Source organism: Barbus barbus (genome assembly GCF_936440315.1).
Source record: "Barbus barbus genome assembly, chromosome: 14".
NCBI classification, from domain to species: Eukaryota; Metazoa; Chordata; class Actinopteri; order Cypriniformes; family Cyprinidae; genus Barbus; species Barbus barbus.
This window is the reverse complement of record NC_136742.1, coordinates 31911571-31928355: the sequence shown is the minus strand read 5'-3', so window position 1 is coordinate 31928355 and position 16785 is coordinate 31911571. Positions and strand designations below refer to the sequence as shown.

The 16785-nt window shown below is 37.1% G+C and overlaps 4 protein-coding genes across 7 annotated transcripts in view; 3 read left to right on the top strand and 1 right to left on the bottom strand.

Moving 5' to 3' along the window:
• LOC306880073 (peptidyl-prolyl cis-trans isomerase FKBP3-like) overlaps positions 1-11048 on the bottom strand; it is a 391610-nt gene extending 380562 nt beyond the window's left edge. The window contains exons 1-7 of one of the 2 annotated variants that reach the window (XR_013785050.1): positions 10909-11048; positions 10135-10236; positions 9965-10063; positions 9762-9897; positions 7708-7775; positions 7234-7331; positions 6308-6536 (exon numbers count right to left, since the gene is read on the bottom strand). Coding sequence is in view for 1 of the 2 variants with exons in the window: in XM_079433358.1 (XP_079289484.1) it covers positions 6482-6536; positions 7234-7331; positions 7708-7775; positions 9762-9897; positions 9965-10063; positions 10135-10236; positions 10909-11016 (666 nt within the window). In the remaining variant the exon portion in view is untranslated. Of the gene's footprint in view, positions 1-5967; positions 6537-7233; positions 7332-7707; positions 7776-9761; positions 9898-9964; positions 10064-10134; positions 10237-10908 lie in introns of those variants that run through there. The other variant, XM_079433358.1, reaches the window with a different exon arrangement.
• Positions 1-16785, top strand: part of LOC306880072 (transcriptional repressor protein YY1-like) — a 672069-nt gene that overhangs the window by 224385 nt on the left and 430899 nt on the right. The gene's annotated exons all lie outside the window — the stretch shown is intronic.
• On the top strand, positions 2236-5101 carry faua (FAU ubiquitin like and ribosomal protein S30 fusion a). Its single transcript, XM_079434435.1, has 5 exons — positions 2236-2306; positions 3658-3740; positions 3824-3968; positions 4776-4831; positions 4917-5101. Exons 2-5 carry the CDS (start codon positions 3666-3668, stop codon positions 5040-5042), a joined length of 402 nt encoding a protein of 133 aa, XP_079290561.1. The 5' UTR covers positions 2236-2306; positions 3658-3665; the 3' UTR covers positions 5043-5101.
• Positions 15219-16763, top strand: LOC306879914 (zona pellucida sperm-binding protein 4-like; the record flags this gene model as incomplete). Its single annotated transcript, XM_079433152.1, has 8 exons — positions 15219-15317; positions 15403-15579; positions 15650-15747; positions 15819-15976; positions 16047-16239; positions 16312-16459; positions 16538-16610; positions 16687-16763. 8 exons carry the CDS (start codon positions 15219-15221, stop codon positions 16761-16763), a joined length of 1023 nt encoding a protein of 340 aa, XP_079289278.1.

Sequence of the window (16785 nt, the reverse complement as noted above, 5' to 3'; positions counted from 1 at the left end):
TTACTTCTGTTTGAACTGTGCAGTAGTTTACAATTATATAATACTATCTATAGAACACAGGTGCAGTTTGACTAAACATCAAGTCTATGCAATCTGACAGTGTACTGAAATATGAATCTGGGTAAAAGCTAGTTTGTAGATCCCCTATAATCACTAAACTTTTAAATCAAATCAGATTTGAAGTAATTTGAGAGAAGTTAGTAACGGAGTAAAGAGGCCCAAACCTGCAGAAATCAATGTAGCTATAGAAAAATATAGAAAGGAATAAATAATAATTTATAACTTAAATATTTTGTCTATATAAAATAATTTAAATACACTACCAGTTGTTTTTGAACAGTAGGATTTTTTTTTTTTTTTTTTTTTACAGAAGTCTCTTCTGCTCACCAAGCCTGCATTTATTTTACTGCAAAATGCAACAAAAGTAGTCATTTTGTGAAATTTTCACAGAAAACGACTTTTAAATTATAATTTGTTAAACTAATGTATTTCTGTGATCTGCAGCTGTATTTTCAGCATCATTACTGCAGTCTTCAGTGTCACATGATCTTCAGAAATCATAATAATATACTGATTTACTGATCAACAAACATTTCTGATTATTATCAATGTTGAACACAGTTAAGTACTTTTTTTTTTTTTTTTTTTTTTTTTTGTCTTTTCTGGATTCTTTGATGAATAGATCTAAAGATCAGCATTTAGCTGAAATAAGCTTTTTTTATTTTGGGGGAAAGAAATTATAGAAATTAATACGTTTATTTAGCAATGATGCTTTAAATTGATCAAAATCTTTCTATTCATCAAATCAACCTGAACAAAATTCTACTCAGCCGTTTTCAACATTAATCAGAAATGTTTGTTGATCAGTATATTATTATGATTTCTGAAGATCACTGAAGACTGGAGTAATGATGCTGGAAATACAGCTTTGATCACAGAAATAAATTAGTTTAAAATTATGGTTTCAAATAGAAAGCAGTTGTTTTAAACAGTAAAAATATTTCACAATATTACTGCTTTTGCTGTATTTTGGATCAAATAAATGCAGGCTTGATGAGCAGAAGATAAATTTTTCTCTCTAAAATCTCTTACTGCTTATAAACACAAAGTCTTCCAATTTTATGGACCTGCACACAATAATAAGCCGGGTGACTAATTCAGAAAACGAACAGGCCGCACAATTAGTTTAATTTGTACGTTAATCGTTTAATTATTAGCTTTTCATCACCTCATGAATCCCAGTTTGGAAAGCCTTGGTGTAATGTAACTTCATGATGTTGATGACAAAGAATGCTAATATTTTCTTATGATTTAGGTCAAAAGTAATCTAGAAGCAGTCAGAATACATTAATATGTGCAGTCCATCCTGAATACCATTTCCTTTATGTAGTTTGATTATTATTATTTTATTTACTTTTTTTAATGTAATATATCATGCAGCTTCTGAAAGACCAAATTAAATAAAGCATCTTAAAATACATTTTACAATGATTATTTTATCAGTTAAAATTATTATTAGTAGCATTGTTATTATAAAAGGTAGGGCATTTTCTTTGCCCATTTACTCTGGTGAATATGGTATTTTCACAATAAAATAATTACATAATGCATTATTTACACGAGTGGCAAATTCGTGTATATATATATATATATATATATATATTAATTCATGCTTTATTGTCAATAAATAGCAATGCCATCTCCAGTATAACAGAATAATTCATGCCTCAGCAAGAACAAAAGGAGATAAATTTAAAGAAATATATATTTTACACTTCCACAGATCTTACAATGCAATTTTAACACATAAAATGTGCTTTGCAGGTAAACACCACTGAATGTTTTTTAATGTGAAAATGTTAAAGGAGCATATATTAATCGTTTTAATGGCTTTAATATTTCTAGACTTTGCCATCACATCTATATACATTTAACTTTATTTTTCAAGCGCTATAAATCAGGTTTGCCCTTTGTAAAGTTGCATTTATGAATGTGAAAATTACATCAAAATAAAATAAAATGTATAATAAAACCAAGAGCGATCCTTGATATAATAACCCAAAATCACACGAATGAAAACCGCCACATTATTCCCAGAAATGCTGGGCCAAAACAAATCAGAGATTGTTTCAGTGGCTCAAGATCATTTTAAATCATTCGTGTTTAATATTCACTTTTTCTGAAATAAAAATGATTGACCGGACACGTGACGGCCACGTGGTCAGCGCGCTTCCCAGAGTTCTTTGCTCCGCGCATGCGCGCTGTCCTTTTCTCGCCCGGTTGCGGATCGACTAGCATCATCTAATGTAAGGCCTGCTAATCAAATCACTTATTTGTCGCGTTTGAGTTCTTTAATGTGCTTTAACGATACATGAATGGCTGTCTTAAGTGTTCCCGTGTTTTACAGTCACTCCTCGAGCAGAAATCCGTCAGAATGAGGCGTTAAAGCGCGTTTATTTACTCCGCGTGTTTCTCTCCGGCGCGCACACGCGTCTCACGCGCTCTCAGACATCACTTACTCCTCATTTACTCCTCATTTACTCCTCATTTACTCTTATTAAACTCGTGCTGTGATCTGTGAGGAGATGGATGCAGTTACAGCAACTGTAAGAAAACTCATCATTTAGCGTAAAGACGAATATTTCCGCGAGAAAATCACAATTAAACGCGCTTCTGAAGAAAATAAACACCCCAGTACTGTATCTTTATTTGTTTTGCGATGACATTATATAAATGTGTGTATATAAATAAATAAAAACTTATCAAATGGTCAAATCTTCAAGCTGTTTTGCGGGTGTTTGTCTTTCTCGGTGTTGATTTCTGTAATTGTTACATTTAATATTTAAAATAGTTACAAATAACGTTTAAAAGTGTTGCATGAATTTAACCTTTATGATAGTTTTTAAAAGTATTACAGTACATTTTAAATTGTTGCATGTAACGTTTAAAAACTATTTATAACTGCTTGTTTAATATATATATATATATATATATATATATAAAAATGGTTGCTTTTTATTTTTTAAGATTGCTGGTTTAACTTCTAAAATAGTTGCGTTTAGCATTTAAAATGGTTGCTTTTTAACTTAAAATTTAATTGGTTTTAACTTTAAATAGTTTTTTACATTTTAAAATGATTTTAACTTTTACAAATTGTTCCTTTTAACTGTAAAAATTAAAACACAATGTTTTTAGCTTTTAAAAAGTTGTTGCGTTTAACATTTTAAAAACTGTTGCTTAGTTTTAAGTTTTAATATAGTTTGTAACCTTAAATGTTTACATTTAGAAATGATTGCTTGCGACTTCTAAATTGCTTAAGATCTGAAAATATTACGAGTATCTGAAGTGTTACTGGTAGTGTTACTCGTGCTGTTACTCGTAGCGTTACTCGTAGCGTTACTGGTAGTGTTACTGGTAGTGTTACTGGTAGTGTTACTGGTAGTGTTACTCGTAGTGTTACTGGTAGCGTTACTGGTAGTGTTACTCGTGCTGTTACTGGTAGCGTTACTGGTAGCGTTACTGGTAGCGTTACTCGTAGTGTTACTGGTAGCGTTACTGGTAGCGTTACTGGTAGTGTTACTGGTAGTGTTACTCGTGCTGTTACTGGTGCTGTTTAAGTGTGTGTTCTGCAGTGAGCTGATGTGTGGTGTGTTTCAGCGCTCATCATGCAGCTGTTCCTGCGCGCTCAGACTCTGCACACGCTCCATGTGTCTGGACACGAGAGCATCCGTGACCTGAAGGTGAGCCGCTCCGCTCCGCTCTGCAGGCCGTGTTGAGTCCGTGAGCGGGCTCTGATCTCAGATCTGTGTTCTTCTGTCTGCAGGCTCAGGTCCAGACTCTGGAGGGTCTGTCTGTGGAGGACCAGGTTCTTCTGCTGGCCGGAGCTCCTCTGGAGGACGATGCCTCTCTGCTTGACTGCGGCGTCTCGGAGCAATGCACCATCGAGGTGACCGCCAGACTTCTGGGAGGTATGAACTACAATTATACATTTGTGTCATTTCATATTACTTTTATATTTATGCTTTGCTTTTTTTTATACAACAAAAACATGAATAATGTAATTAATCATTAATTTTTAATATTACATTGATTAAATTATAAAATATATATATATTTTAAAATGTATAAATATATAATTAAATGTAAAAAATATTAAATTATATATTTTTATAATTTTAGTGCTGTCAAACGATTAATCATAATTAATCGCATCCAAAATAAATTTGTTCAAGTATTTGTGTACATTTATGTATATATAACTACATACATATACAGTATATATTTGAAAACATTTACATGTATATATTTACATGCATATAATTTATATAACATATTTTTCTTATGTATTTATATATACATAATATGTGTACTGTGTATATTTATTATGTAAACAAACTTTTGTTTTGGATGCGATTAACTGTTTGACAGCACTAATATATATAAATTGTATGAATATTAATATATACATGTAAATATTTTCTAAATGAATAATGTAGTACTGTGTGTGTATGTATATGTGTATATATATATATATACATTCATTAATCATTTGACCACTATATTTGTAAATATTTAATATTAAATATATTTTTTATATTTATGAATAATTTTTTTAAATATCAAATATAATTATTGATATAATTTTATATATATATATTTTTAAGTGTTAAAATAAGCCCCAAATCTGAATATTTCTTCATGTTGACGGTCTCAGACACCCTGGTAATGTTTCTTGTGGGATCTTTCTCATCAGTTGATGTGTTTGTGTTGATCAGGTAAAGTCCACGGATCTCTGGCTCGCGCCGGTAAAGTAAGAGGACAGACACCCAAAGTGAGTCGATGATTTAATCAAATGTAAATGTGCTGCGGTGTAAGACAGACGAGGTTTAGCTGACTGTGGTTCTGTCCGTCTGTAGGTGGATAAACAGGAGAAGAAGAAGAAGAAGACGGGCCGCGCCAAGCGTCGCATCCAGTACAACCGGCGCTTCGTGAACGTGGTCCCCACCTTCGGCAAGAAGAAGGGCCCCAACGCCAACTCCTAAACGAGCCCTAACGAGCGATTCCTCTGGAGAAACGAGTTCAGAATAAACGCTCATCCTGATCCGCTGTCTGTCTGCTTTGATTCATTCAGAGAGAGTTTCACAAACAGTTCCATGGGTTTTCAATAATTAATATCCACTGTGCTGTGAACCTGTACTTTATAAGAAATGAAATGAAGCAACAGTACTTTGAAGAATAAGCTCAACTATTACTGACTCAGAACTAAGATGTAAATCATCAATAAGAGAAAACTTACTAATTTAAGTTTTTTTTAAGTCTGGGAAATATAGGAAAAATTTATATTAAATATTAAAATAAAAATTAAAGCTAATGAGCTCTTCTCTTCTTACGTTACAATTTCAACACGAGCACGTCACATATGATCTATGAGTTTGTCAAACAAACATGAGTTGAATACATTCAATGCTGTTCAGATGCTTTTTTTGTTCCTGCATTTTCAGTGTTTTAGAAATGCACCGTAAAAGTGACCGTTAATGCTGATGCTGGTCAGAAATGCAGGAAGTTGGTCTCCAGACTGGAATAATGAAGCGTCGCTGAAGAGAGGCTCATGATAAACCAAACCTGAAGATATATAAATCTCAACATTAACACACAAAAGAATTTGTCATTTAATATTAACTCAACCTTGAATTAATCCTATAGTATCTTGATAATTTGATAGGTTTAAAGGTATCAACATTATTTTGTAAATATACAATGATTTCTAGTTATAAAAAAATAAAAATCTAAACTTTTATGGCGCTATATATTTTTTTGTGTATATCTATATATTTTCTTATATACATATACAGTATATACATATATACACACACAAGAAAAATACATAGTGCCATAAATGTGTGCTTTTATATTTTATGACGTTTATATCATTTTTATATAATTTACACATAATACAGGTAAGGATTTGCATATTTAAAATGTAACGTTTTTCAGATGCATTTATTTTCAGATATTGTAATATACTTCTAATCTCTATCTACATAGTCGAGACAGAGATAAACGTGACATTTATAAATATTTCATAAATAGATTGTGTGCATATATATATATATATATATATATATAACTGTGTCCCTGCAGCACAAAAGCAGTCATGAGTAACACAGGTATATCTGTAGCAATAGACAACAATACATTGTATGGATCAAAATTATACATTTCTCTTTTATGCCAAAAATCATTAGGATATTAAGATCATGTTCCATGAAGATATTTAGTGAATTTCCTACCGTAAATATATAATAACTTAATTTGTATGTGTAAGAAGAGCACAAGACATTGCTCAGGGTTTGCTTTTATTGGAACTTCACAATCATGCAAAAATAGTCAGAAAACTCTTTGTGAGACTGAAGAACATGTTATAGTGAACGTTTCATCCTCTCCTCCAGACGGCGTCAGTGCTTGAGCAGCTGATGATCGATCAATCGATGGAGACGAGCTCCACCTCAAAGATCAGCTTGGCGTTCGGTGGGATTCTGGGGATGAAGGTTAAGGTCATCTGTACAACATCCAGGGCTGCTCACGTGTATGCAGAGCCTACAACAGCTTACATGAGCTGACAAACTGTCAAATATAACAAGCTGAGAGATTCTATTATAACATGCTGATCGAAATCATTCAGATGCTGGCAGTGTGCAAAGCTGCAGGACTTTATTAAAGACAAATTTAAGACCTGCCAAAAATGTATTTAAAATAGAAATTAACAATATATGAGCAGGGTAATGCAACGTCTATAGCAACATATTAAACTGTAAAATGACTGTAAAAACGTGATTTACAGTTTAGATACAGGCTTTCACAAAAACAAAAAAATTCCCTCACATTTCAGCCTTTTGACCATTTTTTAAAGGAAAGAGTCAGAAGTATAAATGATTATATTAATTACGGGGGTTATATGGGTGGATGTGGGGCTTATTAAAAATCCAATTTGATTCTCTGCCAGCAGGAGGCGCTTTTGGAACGTCAGAAATATAGCGGTTTCCCGGGCAACGGCTGTAAACAAAACAGCATTGATGCTACTTTATCAGAAACATTTGAAATGCAATCGAAACTTTTCTGAAGACACTCGGTTCATTTCAGAGCTACACCGAATGAGTAAAGTGCTTGAAACTATAGGAGGAAAGTCCTCTGATGAGTTACTAACTGAACCCCTGACTGCAGAGGGAAGGATACTTGGAGTCAGGAAGCCCTTTCTTCCCATACGCCCATTCAGCCTCAATCTCCAGCCGCGCCGTCTCACCTTTACTCATCACCAGCAGACCTTCATCCCACTGCACAACACAACACAACACAATACACCACAGCCCTTCACTAAACCAACACAGCCTGCTCCCAAAAACACTACTCAATTACTACAAATGGAACTGAAACTAAAATCTGAATTAAAAAGTATATAGACATTAAAAAAATACATTAATTAAATTGAAAACTTTAAAGTTAAAGAATTTATAAACTATAGAGCCACACACATTAAAAAAGAAAAAGACCAATACTAAATTAGTAAAAATTTTAGACAGAATATAAAAATAAAATCTAATTATAAAATGTATAAAAAAAAATTTAAACATTAAGAAACAAGCCAAACTACTAAAAGTTTAAGTAGAACTAAAATGAAGATGTAAAGTATAAATACAGCGTAACGCTCACCCCTCGGATCACTTTTCCCATCCCCACCTTGAAGCTCAGCGGTTTGGTCTGTTTCTTCTTTTTTGCAGCTGGAAATAAAGGATGGTTTGTACCAACTACTATCATTTGATAACCAGGAAACCTGTGTGATGGATTAATATAGTTATAAGTGTAAAACCATTAAAAGTTAACTAACATAAACATTACACTAGCAAGCTGCAATGCAATATGTTTCAGTTAATTTAATGATGTACTTAAACTAAACTGAAATGTAATAAATACTCCATATACATATTTAAAAAAATAAAAAAAATGCAAAAACAACAAAATTACTGAACAAAACTGAATTGGGAAAATATTAAATAAATATTTAATATTAATAATAAATTAATATATATTTTATAATATTTTTACAGATTGTGTTCATCGCGAGGGTCTCAATTACTTGGTTAATGCTTCTTGGGTTTTCCCAATAGTTCAAGAAAAATGATTAAATGTATACACACACATTTAAAAAAGAATAATATTAGAAATTACAATAACAACAACATTACTAAACCTTTAAAACAAACTAATCTAATTAAAAGAAAAACTATATAGACATATATATATAAAAAAACTATTTACTATAACTACAACTAAAATTAAAATGTAAAAAGAACATCTAATAACTAATAAAAAATATAGACATTAAAAAAACAGAAGCTAATAAAAATGGCAAAACACACAATTACTAAAAACTTAAACTAAAATAAAAATGAAAATAGAGAATAGAAATTACAGGGGTCCTATTATGCTCTTTTACAAAGTGTTGATTTAGTTTTGGGGGTGTACTAGAACATGTTCTCATGCTCAGTGGTCATTATTACAACACCTCTCTCCCCAGCCTGACACAAACGGCTCCATTAGTTCCGGGTTTGATGAGGACCCGCCTTCAGAAAAACTAAGTGTGTTGTGATTGGTTAGCTGTCCCAGTGCGTTGTGATTGGTCAACAGCTTAGACGGTGTTTCAGTATTGCCCCGCCCCTTGCCAAATCAGCAAGTTGGTCAATATTGCCATATCGGTTCAGACCTCGAGAATATTGAACAAGAGGAGACCGCAGAACCTTTGCACGCACAGATATTACACAGACATATTAAAGTGGTAACGATATAGTTGTTGTTTTTTTGGCTAAATCACATTAGATAGGATGTCAACCACATCTTAAAAATAACTGCATGACTATGTACAGATAAGTGCACCGGTAATATGTATTATGTTTATTATTCTTTAATTCTAACATTATAACATGAATTGCACTGAAACTGTTATACAGTTGAATTTATTTATACCATAATCCCACAGACTCGCACTATTTGTGGCTCATATATATGCAAATTAATTCTCTGCCAGCAGGAGGCGCTGTTGGAGCGGCAGAGAGCGAGGTTTCCACGGTAACATTATATGCAAGATAAAATGAAAATGACATCCAAAATGTTCTGAAAACAGTTGGTTTCCTTCAGAAATACAGTGATATAAAAACATCAGCACTGGGTTTTGATTTTGAAACGTGCAGTGCTCAACCAAGCGTTCTCTCCACCCCCCAACCATTCGACTTTCTGTAGGCGGGATTTATTTTTGTGATGTCACACATACAGGAAAACAATGCTGTAGTCCAAACGAGCCGTTCGTTGTAGTTCTTGAAAAGGGATTTTTTTTAAAACAAAGTATCTCCCTTTAGAGTGGAGTTTGAGATTTGTAACTTTGTAGATCTTTTTATGCCCAAACATACACACTACACACACACACTACACACTACACACACACACACTACACACACACACTACACACAACACACACTACACACACACACACTACACACTACACACTACACACACACTACACACTACACACACACACTGACTAACATTCAACAAGAGAAAAAGCATAATAGGACCCTTTTAAAATATAAGTGCAACAGGAAGAATGAATGAAGATTATTGACTGCAGCAGTGGAGTGTGTTGTGAATGTCACATGCATTAGTGTGTTATAAGCATGCTTCGAGGTGTGTGTGTGTGTGTGTGTGTGTCTCACTGGCGGGGATGTTGCTGTCGAACACACTCCCGTCCTCCAGTGTTCCTGTGTACCAGCAGCTCACAGTGTCTCCTTTCTTGGGGAAGTTGGTCTTGTCTCCTTTCTTCAGGACGCTCTTTGTGAACTTCGGAGGCCCCTGAAACACCAATCAAGCATGAGAATCGTTCTGATGATGATGAAGATGAGGAAGAAGCATTTCGTACCTCGTCCACCGGCTCCAGCTTGGCTTCTTTGGGAGCGTCGCTGATTTTAGCAGCTTGCACCTGCTCCGTCACGACGTCCAGCTCTGAGCCCTTGAACATCTGAGAGAAAGCAGAAGAGTCAGAATCCAGATCTCTGAGTAAAGCAGCGAGACGCAGACGGAGTGTGTTACCCTGCTCTCAAACAGCTGCTCATACGCCTCCAGAAGCTGCTCCTTCTTCGCTGTCTTCGCCACATTCTTGATGTTTCCAAGAAGCTTGTGTTCAGCTAGAAACTGCAAATAAATATGATTAATAAAAACACACACAGTGCATTCAGAAAGTATTCAGACCCCTTCACTTTTTTTCAATTATGTTGCAGCCTAATTGTTTAAATCATTTTTCCTCATTAATTTACATTAATAATTTACATATTAAAAAGAAAAACTGAAATATCACATTTACATAAGTATTCAGACTTGCTTAAATGCACTTGAAATTTAAGACTTTATTACTATGATTTAGATTTTATTACTATGGGAATATTAAGTTGTGCATTTAATTAATATATTTATTAACTAACGTATAGAACATGTATAGCTAAATTATAAATAAATAAAATTTAAAGGTTTATATATATATATATATATATATATATATATATATTACACACAAAATGCAAATTCTGTTTTATGCATACTCAGGTTTCATTGCTATGCAAATGTCTCTCTACAAAAGAAATGCACTATTATATAATATAGTAATATAAGTATGTATTACTTTAGATGCATGTGTTAGTTATTGTATATATTTATCTAAACTGCTGTGTTAATGTACCTGTATAAAGGATAATTGAGACTATGCTATATTAGCATCATGTGATGCATGTTTGGTGCGTGACTCTGTGTGTTTGTCTGTCGCTGCACACTGACAGTGTCTGGCTCTACAGGCTCTAGTGTGTACACTACCGAGTGCGCTGCGTTGTCCTGGATGAATTTGATCAGATCTTTCTTTGGCACTTCTTCACTCTTGAGCTGCTCCTCGCTCCACGCTCGCGCTGGATCCGCCGCCATCATGAACGAGCCTCGTGCCTGATAACAGCCAATCAGGACTCAGCGCGTCTTAAAGGAACAGGCATAGCTCAGGTTCAATTCACACACACATTTGAATTATGCAGTGTAGTTAATAGTTAGAATGGAAATAAATATTAATTAATAAAATATATAAATTTTATGTATTACATATATATTTAGATATAAATGTATTTGTATACTTAAATTTATTTATTGTATTTTATTTTATATATATATGTGTGTGTGTGTGTGTGTGTGTGTGCTGGAATAAAATACAAATTTAATAAAAAATAAATAAATAAATATAATATTAATAATATATATATAATAATAATATAAAATAATATATAAATAAATATAAAATAAATTAATTAATTTATCAATTTATGCATTATTTAATTTTATTTAAATGCATTTATTAATATATGTGTGTGATAAGGTGTGTGAGGCGAGTTCATTTTCCCTGTTTAAGAATGAACTGGGATTATTTCATGGTTATTTACTGCAGTATTTCAGCAAGAGACTCACTGACTTTCTAACCGGAAGACCTCAGTCAGTCCGTGTCGGCAACAACACCTCGAGCACTACAACACTGAGCACAGGTGCCCCACAAGGCTGTGTGCTTAGCCCGCTGCTCTTCACACTGCTGACCCACGACTGCACTGCCAAGTTCAGCTCCAACCACATCATCAAGTTTGCTGATGACACAACAGTGGTAGGACTCATCAGCAACAACGATGAAACGCACTACAGAGAGGAAGTGGCACAGCTGGCTGAATGGTGTGGCACAAACAATCTGTCCCTCAATGTGGAGAAGACAAAGGAGGTTGTGATGGACTTCAGGAGAAACTCCGTTGACCACCCCCCACTGACCATCGACAGCTCGACTGTGGAGAGAGTCAGCAGCACTAAATTCCTGGGGGTGCACATCACAGAGGATCTCACCTGGACCACCAACACCATGTCACTCTCCAAAAAGGCACAACAGCGCCTACACTTTCTCCGCCGGCTGAAAAGAGCAAGTCTCCCTCCACCCTTCCTCACCACATTCTACAGAGGCACCATTGAGAGTGTGCTGACCAGCTGCATCACTGTCTGGTACGGGAACTGCAGTGCTGCTGACCGTAAGACCCTCCAGCGGACAGTGAACACAGCTGCAAAGATCATCGGTGCCCCTCTCCCCTCCATCCTGGACATCTTCCTTACACGATGCTCCAGCAAAACCAACAGCATCGTGAAGGACTCCACCCATCCCTCCCACAGTCTCTTCCAGCTCCTACCATCAGGAAGACGGTACCGGAGCATCAGAGCCCGCTCCACCAGACTGCTCAACAGCTTTTTCCCCCAGGCTGTGAGAGCCCTGAACTCAAACCACCCCGCCCCCCCGAAACCCCATGCAAACCCCTACCTCCTGAACATGGACCCCCCCCCCCCCCCCACCCCAAACCTTACCACACCAAAGAAAAACTGTATGGAACTTTTTTGTGTGAATTTGGAAGTGTGGTACACACAGGTGAGTGGGCCTGTACAAACCACCTGTAGTAACATACTCTCCTCTATGTGCACTATGGACACTTTACACTATGGACACTTACACTTTACACTATGTGCACTATGGACACTTACACTCTACACTATGTGCACTATGGACACTTACACTCTACACTATGTGCACTATGGACACTTACACTCTACACTATGTGCACTATGGACACTTACACTCTACACTATGTGCACTATGGACACTTACACTCTACACTATGTGCACTATGGACACTTACACTCTACACTATGTGCACTATGGACACTTACACTCTACACTATGTGCACTATGGACACTTACACACACTGCTGCGTGAACACAATCCCACAAAAGACTCAGCAATATATGTATGTTTACATGCTCATGCACTACAAATCATCCTGCACTGTTCCCCAACCAGCTGCTGACTCAAATGTCTCTCTTTGCACATGTAGAGTATTTGTGAAGCATTCGTATAGTTTGTATTTTTGATCCTTTATTCTTTTAGTTTGTATAGGGTAAATACTTATATATAGTATACTTATATTAAAATCTGTCAGTAGGTTAGTAGTGTATAGGTTTATAGTGTTTTTTACTTCATTGTTGTATGTCTGTATTTATGTAGCACCGTGGTCCTGCGAGACACATTTCGTTCCACTGTATGTCCCCACATGTAGCGGAATGACAATAAAGCTCAACTTGACTTGACTTGACTTGAAAAGACAAACATTTCAGATGAAGGATAATCCACTTCTTACCTCCGAGACTGTGCTATGATCTATATGACCTTAATATTTTTATTGTGAGTATTAGGCTTATCATTATTGCTGATCACTGTTGTTGTGCTATGATATTGTAATATTTACCATTATATAATCCGAGGAGCATAGAAAAGTTTATGAAAGTGTCACTCCACAAATATAATAGCAAAATATATAAATATGTATAGTATTTTTATATTACATGAATCAGTATCTAGCACACCTTCCTAAGGAAAGGATACGGACCGGAACAGAAGACATTGCAATTACTACATGATATGTAGACAGACCTAAAGAAGTTCCAGATTTATACTTGTGCTATTATTTATACTTGTGCTATTATTTCAGTTATTTTGCCTTTAATGTAAATAAACATGTGCAAACAATAGATTTTGTCTTGTGAATTTATTTTGATGTTAATTCCATTTACTTACAAATTCACCATCATCATGTTGATATGCTATGTTACTATAAAACTCTTATGACAAACATGTCTTCTAATATCTTCAATTGTTGCGTATACTGAGCTGCAGCGGACACATTTGTAAACGACTTCACTTGGACCCATAGTGCGAGCTGTCTCTTTAATACCGCGTGGTTTATATACATGTTGCTGCTGATTGGGCTGACATTTTTGGAACACCCACCAAACATGAGAAAACATATCTCAAACCCCGTTGCACACCGTTTCCAGGGGGTTTTGTGGCAGACTGTGGAATCTGTCCGCGACAGCAAAATCCAGCCAAAAGTCCTGTAGTGTGAGCCTGGTTTAAGAATAAAACAATCCAGAATTGTCAAAACGTCAACAGTTGGATTCAGCTAATGCAGGATAAAACCAAGGCCGAATTCAAAATGGCAGAAATTAATACAAGTATGCTATTTTTAATTATGCTCAAGTTAGTTTTTTCATGCATGTAACAAGGGTAATTGAATCACACAGTTGCATAAACTCCAACTCATGCAAGTCTGGAGAATCGTGAGGATTAATGAAGAGGGAGGAGCTATCATTAATTAGCTGAAATCTGTAGAGTACAAAAAGACCAAAAGGCTGCATCTCTATTTTGTGACTAGCTGTTGAACAATGGCTGGAAGTTGGGGTTTGTTTCAGATTTTGGCAGTTTGTGCTTTCTGTCATGCTGTTCCACAGTGGAGTAATTTGCCTCAGAACCCTCAAGGTCTGTTCCAGCAAACTGACCAGCGGTTTCAGAAGCCAGTTCAAGAGCAAACTGACCAGCGGTTTCAGAAGCCAGTTCAAGAGCAAACTGACCAGCGGTTTCAGAAGCCAGTTCAAGGGCAAACTGACCAGTGGTTTGAGAAGCCAATTCAAGGGCAAACTGACCAGTGGTTTGAGAAGCCAGTTCAACGGCAAACTGACCAGCGGTTTCAGAAGCCAGTTCAAGGGCAAACTGACCAGTGGTTTCAGAAGCCAGTTCAAGAGCAAACTGACCAGCGGTTTCAGAAGCCAGTTCAAGAGCAAACTGACCAGCGGTTTCAGAAGCCAGTTCAACGGCAAACTGACCAGCGGTTTCGGCAGCCAGTTCAACAGCAAACTGACAAGAGGTTTGAGAAGCCAGTTCAAGAGCAAACTGACCAGCGGTTTCGGCAGCCAGTTCAAGGGCAAACTGACCAGCGGTTTCGGCAGCTAGTTCAACCGCAAACTGACCAGCGGTTTCAGAAGCTAGCTCAACAGCAAACTGACCAGCGGTTTCGGCAGCTAGTTCAACAGCAAACTGACCAGCGGTTTCGGCAGCCAGTTCAAGAGCAAACTGACCAGCGGTTTCGGCAGCCAGTTCAACGGCAAACTGACCAGCGGTTTGAGAAGCCAGTTCAACAGCAAACCGACCAGCGGTTTCCTCAGCAGTTTCAGCTTCAGAAGCCAGTGGCCCAGGCAGAGCCCCTTGATAAATGTGCTGTAGCTGACTATGAGCAGATCCAATGTGGACCACCTGGGATCAGTGGTGCTGAGTGTGAAGCTATTAACTGCTGCTTTAATGGGCAGCAGTGTTACTATGGGAGGGCAGGTAAGCTTTCTCGATCTTATTCTGTTCATGTTAAACATTCTCAGAATTAACCTGCTCTTGTACCTTTGTTCCAGTGACTGTCCAGTGTATTAGAGATGGTCAGTTTGTGGTAGTGGTGTCTAGAGACGTTACTCTGCCTCGACTGAGTCTGGATTCGGTTAGTTTACTGGGTGGAAACGACCCACCTTGCCGTCCTGTGGAGTCCACACCTTCTTTTGCTATATACCAGTTCCCTGTGACCGCATGTGGCACGAGCATGATGGTGAGCAGCTGCTTCTGGTGTAGTTCTGCTTTGCTTATGGACTGGATGCCAACAGTGTTTCTATTCGCAGGAGGACAGCGGAGATGTGGTGTATGAGAACAGAATGACCTCCTCATATGAAGTTGGCATTGGACCATTTGGTTCCATCACAAGGGACAGTCATTTTGAGTAAGTGATCTATGACTTGGTGTGAATTTTAATCTTTGATAAATGCTACAAGCTCACCGTCTGTTGTCCAGGCTTCTCTTTCAGTGTAGGTACTCTGGAACTTCTGTTGAAGCTCTGGTTGTGGAGGTCAACTCTGTTCCTCCACCTCCACCAGTAGCTGCTCCTGGACCTCTCAGGGTGGAGCTCAGACTGGCCAATGGCCAATGTGTCACCAAAGGGTGCGCAGAAGGTAAGGTCTTGTCCTGTGTCTTCCTCAAGCCTTTCAAACATGAGTCTGGTTAAACCCCAGTGTTCCTCAGGGGATGAGGCCTACACATCCTACTACAGTGACGCTGATTATCCCGTCACAAAAGTCCTGCGGGAGCCTGTGTATGTTGAGGTGCGCATTATGGAGAGGACTGACCCCAACATTGTCCTGATGCTGGGACGTTGTTGGGCGACTTCAACCCCCAGTCCACTCAGTCTCCCCCAGTGGGACCTTCTGGTTGATGGGTGAGTGTACAGCCAATCTTTATCCAGTTTGTCTACTGGGAGGCACTTTCTAACCACCTCTTTCCTCTTCAGATGCCCTTACCAGGACGACCGTTATCTGACCACACTGGTTCCAGTGACTGGATCGTCTGGTCTTCAGTTCCCAACCCACTACAAGCGCTTTGTTGTGAAAATGTTCACATTTGTAGATCCAGCCTCACTGGTTCCTCTGCAGGAAACTGTATGCCCCCATTACTTGAACGGTTTCATTTTTACTACTTGTGGATTCTATGACTTGCTCCTCTCTCTTCCCTGTCAGATCTTCATCCACTGCAGCACAGAGGTGTGCCTTCCATCATCTGGCTCTTGTGAGCAAAGCTGCACGAGGAAACGTGAGTTCTTGCTTTAACTTGACTAGCGGAACTGAGAATTTTATAAGTGCGTTCACACTTCTAAAATTTATTTCAGGAAGAGACACTCCTATCAAGGCTATCTCTAGTGAGCAGACTGTGGTTTCTAGTGGAGAAGTTACTCTGGTCCTGTAAATCTAGTGTTTTTAATAAACCT

Excerpts from the sequence above, each read along its gene's own strand:
- faua (XM_079434435.1), top strand. The coding sequence starts at position 3,666 with ATGCAGCTGTTCCTGCGCGCTCAGACTCTGCACACGCTCCATGTGTCT. Across the intron at positions 3,969-4,775 it reads GACCGCCAGACTTCTGGGAG|GTAAAGTCCACGGATCTCTG; the intron begins GTATGAACTACA and ends TGTGTTGATCAG. Across the intron at positions 4,832-4,916 it reads TAAGAGGACAGACACCCAAA|GTGGATAAACAGGAGAAGAA; the intron begins GTGAGTCGATGA and ends GTCCGTCTGTAG.